At 68.1% G+C, this 7,049-nt stretch overlaps 2 protein-coding genes across 3 annotated transcripts in view; one reads left to right on the forward strand and one right to left on the reverse strand.

The window, feature by feature from the left end:
- AKT1 (AKT serine/threonine kinase 1) overlaps positions 1 to 1,134 on the reverse strand; it is a 27,919-nt gene extending 26,785 nt beyond the window's left edge. For both annotated transcript variants that reach the window (XM_025042014.1, XM_006925608.2), the window contains exons 1-2: positions 1,130 to 1,134; positions 467 to 470 (exon numbers count right to left, since the gene is read on the reverse strand). The gene's annotated coding sequence lies outside the window, so the exon portion shown is untranslated. The remainder of the gene's footprint in view (positions 1 to 466; positions 471 to 1,129) is intronic.
- Positions 5 to 3,083, forward strand: ZBTB42 (zinc finger and BTB domain containing 42; the record flags this gene model as incomplete). The annotated part of the gene is made up of 1 exon (XM_015599638.2): positions 5 to 3,083. A coding segment is annotated over one exon (1,176 nt), but the record flags the coding sequence as incomplete, so codon positions are not given.
- Positions 3,084 to 7,049: the final 3,966 nt, after the last annotated feature.

A 7,049-nucleotide genomic window follows, 5' to 3' on the forward strand; every position in this document is an offset into this window, starting at 1 on the left:
CGACGCGCGCTTCCCGGCCCACCGCGCCGTGCTGGCCGCGTGCAGCGTCTACTTCCATCTCTTCTACAGGGACCGGCCAGCGGGCAGCCGCGACACGGTGCGGCTCAACGGCGACATCGTCACGGCGCCCGCCTTCGGCCGCCTGCTGGACTTCATGTACGAGGGCCGCCTGGACCTGCGCAGCCTGCCCGTCGAGGACGTCCTGGCCGCCGCCAGCTACCTGCACATGTACGACATCGTCACGGTCTGCAAGGGCAGGCTCAGGGGGAAGGACCGCGCGCTGCATCCCGAGACCCCCGCCCCCGGGCCAGAGCCGTCAGACAAGCCCCACTGCCCCCTGCCCGCCTGGACCCCTGAGCTCTGCCCAGCTGCCCGGAAGGCCAGGCTCCCCCAAGCCGGGGTCAAGGCCACTCTCCGTCCACGGGCACTGGGGCCTCCTCCCTGGCAGGCTCCGGGAGAATCGGACCGGGCTCTGGACCTGTCGCTGAAGCCTAGCCGGAGGCAGGAGCCAGTCCTCCCACCCTACGACCTCGCGGCAGCTCCCTGCAGCCACATCCAGCAGGGGACTCAGCCACTGGTGAAGGACGAGCGCGACTCGCTGTCGGAGCAGGAGGACGGCGTTGGCCCTCTGAGCCCGCACGGCCCCCGGCAGCCACCCCGTGTACCCGCAGCCAAGCGCCTGACGGGGGGCTTGGAGCCGCGGCCAGTCAGCGGGGCGGGCAGCCGGGAGCTGGAGCTGGATGCAGAGCGGGGGACGAGCGAGGACGAGCTGGGGCCCGGCGGGCACCTCTGCATGTGCCCTCTGTGCAGCAAGCTGTTCCCCAGTGCCCACGTGCTGCAGCTGCACCTCAGCGCCCACTTCCGGGAGCGGGACGGCGCCCGGCCCCGGCTGTCGCCCGACGTCGCGGCGCCCACCTGCCCGCTGTGCCGGAAGACCTTCTCGTGCGCGTACACGCTGAAGCGGCACGAGCGCACGCACTCGGGCGAGAAGCCGTTCACGTGCGCGCAGTGCGGCAAGAGCTTCCAGTACTCGCACAACCTGAGCCGCCACGCCGTGGTGCACACGCGCGAGAAGCCGCACGCCTGCCGCTGGTGCGGGCGGCGCTTCACGCAGTCCGGGGACCTCTACCGCCACGTCCGCAAGTTCCACTGCGGCGTGGTCAAGTCCCTGCTGCTGTGACGCGGCACTAGGATGGAGCGTGGGGGACCCGGCTGTCCGCGCGGAAGCCCCTGAGGCCAGGCCTCTCTCTCAGTGACTCCCCGGCCTCCTCCAGGCCTCGACCGCCTCTGACGCTCCCCAGCTCGCTCCGGCCTGGCTGTGCGGACTGTGACACTGTCTTCCTCTCCGGCCGGTTCATGGGTATCTCTAGGGCCCCCCAGGGTGGCCCAGGTACCTGGATGTGGGGCGGCCGGTGTGTCCTCCCTTCCAGGAGCTTCCTTGGCCACCTCACAGGCATGCTGGGGGGGACCCTTGCGACCCTGGCCCCATACTCCGTGAACGATGCACGCATCACGGAAGCTGTTGGTGTGAGTCCCTGATGAGGTGGTTTCCCTGGTGGTGGCAGCAGGATCCCCTGCAGGGGAGGCCCCAGGCACAGCACGGGCCCTCGCCTCACAGCCAGTGTCACAGAGGGTACCGGCCCCAGGTGGCAGAAGCAGAACCAGCCAGCAGCTGGGCGGTTGTGGAGTTACCGGCGCTGTGGTGTGAGGCGGTCGTCCGCTTGTGACTCGGGAAAGAGAAGGGGACCTTTGGGAATGACTCTCCTTGGGTGCAGACCCCTCCCAGGGTGCCAGGCGTCTGCCCGTGGGTAGCGAGCCATGCTGCTTCCCTGCCTGAGCGCAGGGTCCGGTGCACCTCTGAACACCCCGAGTGGCCCCGGAGGGCCAGGCCGCTGCTGTGCCTTGGTGGGGCTGACCCTGCAGGTCACCCGTCCATCCCTGGAACTGCTGGTCATTTCCAGAGCACTGAGCGGGCCCACCATCCGGGCTCCCCCACAGCGGGGCCGGGCGAAGGCAGCCATCGCGCAGGGCGGGCGTGGGAGGGCTGCTGGCCACTGGGCTGGGGTCGTCGCCCCCCCACGCTCCCGCCTTTATCCACGGACGCACCACAGCACAGGCGGCTGTGGCCACCCGGCCCTGCCCGCTACTCCCCAAGCTAGTCCTGCTGCAGGAACCTCGGCGGCGGTGGCGGGAGGGCCTGACCCAAGTTCTGGGGGTTCTGCAGGCGGCGGAGCTGCCTGGGCTCCTGGTTCCCCCAGACCACGCGGGCCATTTCTGCTGTGACCGCAAGTGGCACTGAGGACAAAGTCCGGCCGAGTTTAAGTTATTTTCCCTTCTCCTGACAACACTTGATGTCATATTTATTCACCTGCCCGGTCGGGACTGAAAGGGCTGTCCCAGCAGGTGGCAGACGGGTCTCCTTGCGGGCCCTCGGCTCTCCCGCACGTGGGCGGCCTCTCCTGACGCCCAGGGCTGGGAGGGCCTGGACCCACCTGGCCAGAGAGAGCCAGGCGAATGGGCCCCCACCTCTGGAAGGGCCAGCACGGTGCGTCTCACGGTCGGGTCTCCCTGCGTGTGTGCCCGCCTGCGTCCGGCGAATGGCAGGCCGAGCCGCGCTGGCCGTGGCACTGGATTTCCCCAGGGGTTTCCACGAGGGAAGAAATGTACTTTCCTGGGGCGGGAAGTGGGCCCTGCGTTAGCAACACTGGATCCATTGTCTTGTGCAAGCAGTTTCTGTGAAGTTGAGACGCGGTCTGCGTTTGGCTGCGGAACCGGCGTGGCTCAGATCAGCGTCATGCTAAGACGCTGATCACCCGGGAGCCGACCGCCGAGGGGCGCAAACGTGTCTGGCGGAGCCTGCTGCGTGGCTCCTCCTGCCCCTCCCCTGCTCTGCCCCTTGGGGGTGGCAGCTCCGGGTGACCCAGGGGACAGTAGTTCACGCTGACCGTTTGGCCAGAGGTTTTGTTTGCGCATACCGCCTGCCAAGACAGTCTGGAACCGAGTGCAGTTTCCCTGTGTTCGTGCCCTCGTCTTTGTGGTGACAGTGCTTAATAAAGCCCGCCCCCGTGGAGGTGGCCCGATGATTCCTAGGGACCTAGGGACGGGAGTGCCGGGGGGGGGAGGGGAGTGTGGGCACTGCTAGGGGCAGAGGGCATGTCCCAGTGGGCAGTGAGCTGGGGCAGGGCTGCTGACTGCTGGACCCCCTCTCCCCAGGTAGCCCCCCACCCTGCCCCAAGTTTGGGAGAACAGTGTCCCAGGGAGGCAGGTTTGCGCTGGGCAGGGTGCGGCCGGCACAAGGCGAAAGTCCTCGAGGCTCCTTGCCCTGGGGGAGGTGGGGAGGGGGCTTGCTGAGCAGCCACAGGCCCTGGGGCTCGGACCTGAAGCCTCCTGAGCCTGTGGTCCTGGTCCTGTGCCCCCTCTCCCAGAAGCCACCCCAATTGCCCTGCACCCTGTCTGCCTTCCCTCCACACCCTGTTTGTCCCCAGCTCCCTCAGGGTGGGGCTGGGCCCTCAGAGGCCTGGATTTGGGCAAGAGGTGGACAAGGCTTGGAGGGGGTGGTGTCTCCCGCCCCCCGACACCCCCTGGGCCTGCCTGATCTCTAGAAGGCCTAAGTAGGAGCAGGCGGGTGGTGGCTGGCACCCTGGGGCCGATGGGCAGACCACCTCATGTGCGTCCCAGCCTAGTCTTGGCCAAGGCGCCCTCCAGCCGGGGCGCCGCCAAGGCTTGCCCCGGGGTCCTCAGAGGCCATCGGGCCAGGCCGAGCAGGTGCTGGGAGGGCCGCTGCGTCTCACACTGACCGTCACGGCCTTCCCAGTGCTGCCTCAACTGCAGGTCCCTGCTTCTGGGGGGTGGCGCCTGGCACCTCCCTCCCTCGCCCAGCCTGCCTTCCCTCAGAGCCACTGTCCTCCAGGGAGGCCCCGTCACATTCCAAGTTGGGCCTGTGACTCAGCCCGGCCTCCTCAGAACTGGGAGGAGGCTGTTGCCATGCCAACTGGGCAGGGGAGGAGGGTGGTAGAGAGGCCCTTGAGGGGAGGGGGCTTCCAGGGGCGATCCCACCTGCCCAGCTCTGCCAAGCTGTGCGCTCACACGCAGCTCACTGCAGAGCCCCGTTCCCGGCAGGGCGACCTAGCACCCTGGAGGCCCCTGAGCCTGACCCCTGGGCTGCAAGGTAAACTGAGGCACTTGGACGGGCCTGGCCCTGGCCCTGGCCCGCAGACCCAGGACTTCCTCCGACTTCAGGAACTCTGGCCACTGCCTGGCAGAGCTGGCATGGGCCCCGGCACTGTCACGCGCGGCCTCCTGGGACAGCCGCAGCAGGACAGCGAAGCAGCCACAGGGAGTGCTGGCCGGACCAGGCCTGTCACAGGCTCCCAGCAGGGTGGGCTCACAGGAGCCTCCAAGTGGACAACACAGAGATGGCAGTCCGGGCAGAGGGCTGGCCACTGCAAAGGTGACAGGGCGAGAGGTCAGCGGGGCGTGAGGCCAGGGGGCCTGGGGAAGCCAGGCTGTGAGACGGGGTGGGCAGAGCAGTCTGGCAGCCTCAGGCCCCACACTCCCTTTGCCCCTCGCCCTAGGCTCTGCCAGCTGCTCCCCCACATCTGGTCTCGCCCCTCCCCAAACTCATAGTGGCACCACGGCTTCCTTGGTGAGGGAGGTCCCCCCTGTGGACGCTCAGGGAGCTGAGGACAGCGCGTGGGCGCAGAGACGGCTCCCGTCCTGCCTGCACGGCCGCGAGGGGGCCTGGGCGGTACTCCGCCGCAGTCCCGGCCCTGCTCCCCCTAAACCCAGACTGCGCCCCCACTGCCACCCCACCTCTACCTCTGGCGGGTCCCCACGGAGACCGACCCTCGACCCGGCTCCATGCTGAGGGCTCCCTGCTTGGTGGGCTGGGGGCCAAGTGGAGCGGGGCGGAGGGCCCCACCCCCCGCAGCCCCTGAAGTCCGGGTGTCTGCTCACCCCCCACGTGCAGGAGACACATCTGTACAGGGCAGGTAGGGCGCTGCCGTGTCCCCGCACACTGTGGGGGCCACTTGGTCCCTGTTCCCGGGTCGCTTCCTCTCCTCAGCCCCGTGCTCTCACCTGTGACGTGGGAACACGGCAGGTGCGGCTCCAGGGGAAGGGGTAATGCCCAGGGTCACACGGGCAGTGCCTGCTGGCAGTGACCAGGTAATTGGACCCACCCCCAGGCCAGAGGGCCCTGGCACCAGTGCTCCCTGCTGCAGGCTGGGCGCTTCCTGGGGCGCCAGCTGGGCTCTCGTGGGTGCTGGCAGCTCGGCAACGTCGCTGCTGGGCCCTGGGCCCCCTCAGGAAGCCAACTCTCCGCCCGCCCGCCCGCCGCTCCTGCAGCTGTCCCTGGCCAGCCCCCTGCAGGGTCCCAAAGGGCGGCGGAGCGTGTGGGGTGCACCGCGGTGGGAGTGGAGTGTGGGATCAGCTAGCAGGAGGGCGGGGCCAGGAGCGGCGGAAGATGCTGCTGCCCGGGGGCTGGGGCAGCTCTGAGAGGAGGCAGCGGGGCGGAGGTCAGCGTGCCCACCCGCAGGGACCCCAGAGGCCTGGGTCAGGGCCCAAGGGAACGGGGTCCCACCTCCCCAAGTGGGACCTGAACAGTTTCGTTTCGCCAGCGTGGAGAGAAGTCCGTGTAGAGATGCCGGTACCGGGATTTCAGCAGAGGCCTGGGGCCTGTAATTCAGCTTCTGAACCCCATTCCCGTGGCGGCTCCCCACACCGAGCAGGTGTCTGCCACCAGCTGGGTGTCCTGCAGGTCAGCTCCATCCTGACACTATTGCCCAGACAGCGGCAGGCCCCTCGGGTCAAGGGCTCTGTCCTGCGGGACCCTCTCCCCTTCCACAGCCGCCAGGCACACGTCCGGGCTGTCACCTGGGCTACAGAGGTGGGAGGTTCCCACGGGCCCCTTGGGTTTGACGCATGTGCCAGAGCAGCTCACGGACTCGGGGAGCTTCACTCACCAGGTCACAGCGTCTGGTGGAGGAGGCGGCTGGGGGTGGCCTGGAAAGGCGCTGACATCCGGTCAGGGGAAGGGGCGCAGAGGCCCCCCGCCCCGTCCGTGTCCATCAGCCGGAGCTCCCAGAGCCCCGTCCAGGGCTTCGTGGGGGCTGCGCTCCACAGGTGCCACTGAAAAAGCCACTAGCCACTGGCCCCTGGCGACAGGTCAGCCTCCTGCCCTCCGCCTTCCCCAAGGCTGGGGGACAGGCTGAAAGTCCCAACGCTGTAGTCACAGGGGTGGCTGCCTGGGTGACCGGCCCCCAGGCTCAGTGACCTAGGATCTTCCCAGGCCACCTCATTCCCATCGCAGAAGACACCTCGGTCGCCCTCACCACCAATTCCCAGGGGCTGGGCAGGCACAGAACGAAGGCCAAGTGCGTGTCCCCACTATAAGGCACCATATTTGTTTATTGGATGTCTTCGTTGGCTCCGCGCCCCAACACAGCCGTGCCTGGGCGCTGACTCCGCAGAGATGGACCCAGGCCACCTGGAGGGTGGAGGCCCAGGGGACGGCAGGGCGGTCCCTCCTCAGGACGCTGTCCTGGGCGTGTGGACGGCGCCATCTCCGCATCCTCACATAGTTGTCCCTCTGTGTGTGTGTGTGTCCTGATCTCGTGAGGACCCCAGTCACACTGGGTTAGGGCCACCCTAATGACCTCATTTCAACTTGATCACCTCCGGGAAGACCCTACTTCCAAAAGGAGTCACATTCTGAGGTGCTGGGGGATACATGCCCTACAATTTGGGGGGACACTGGTTCTTCAGAGGGGCACGGAGGCCAGAGGGCCCTGGGCCGGCCTGGCTCTGCCCACACCCGGGCCTCCTGCGTTCTCTCCGTGAAGTTTGCTGACATGTCTGTTTCAGCGTCCACGTGCTGGGCAGCCCACGGGCAGTCGGGCAGAGCTGACGCCACCAGGCCGCCAGGCATTCAGAGCCACAGCTCAGGGGACTGCCCCCAGGAGCCCCCAGGCCCGACCCCGTTCTGCCCGCGCCCTCCACAGTGGTGCGCCACCACCCGGCTTGCCCACTCCAAGCTGGGGCGACTTCTT

The sequence above is a fragment of the Pteropus alecto genome, unplaced genomic scaffold (genome assembly GCF_000325575.1).
Source record: "Pteropus alecto unplaced genomic scaffold, ASM32557v1 scaffold8, whole genome shotgun sequence".
Taxonomy (NCBI): Eukaryota; Metazoa; Chordata; class Mammalia; order Chiroptera; family Pteropodidae; genus Pteropus; species Pteropus alecto.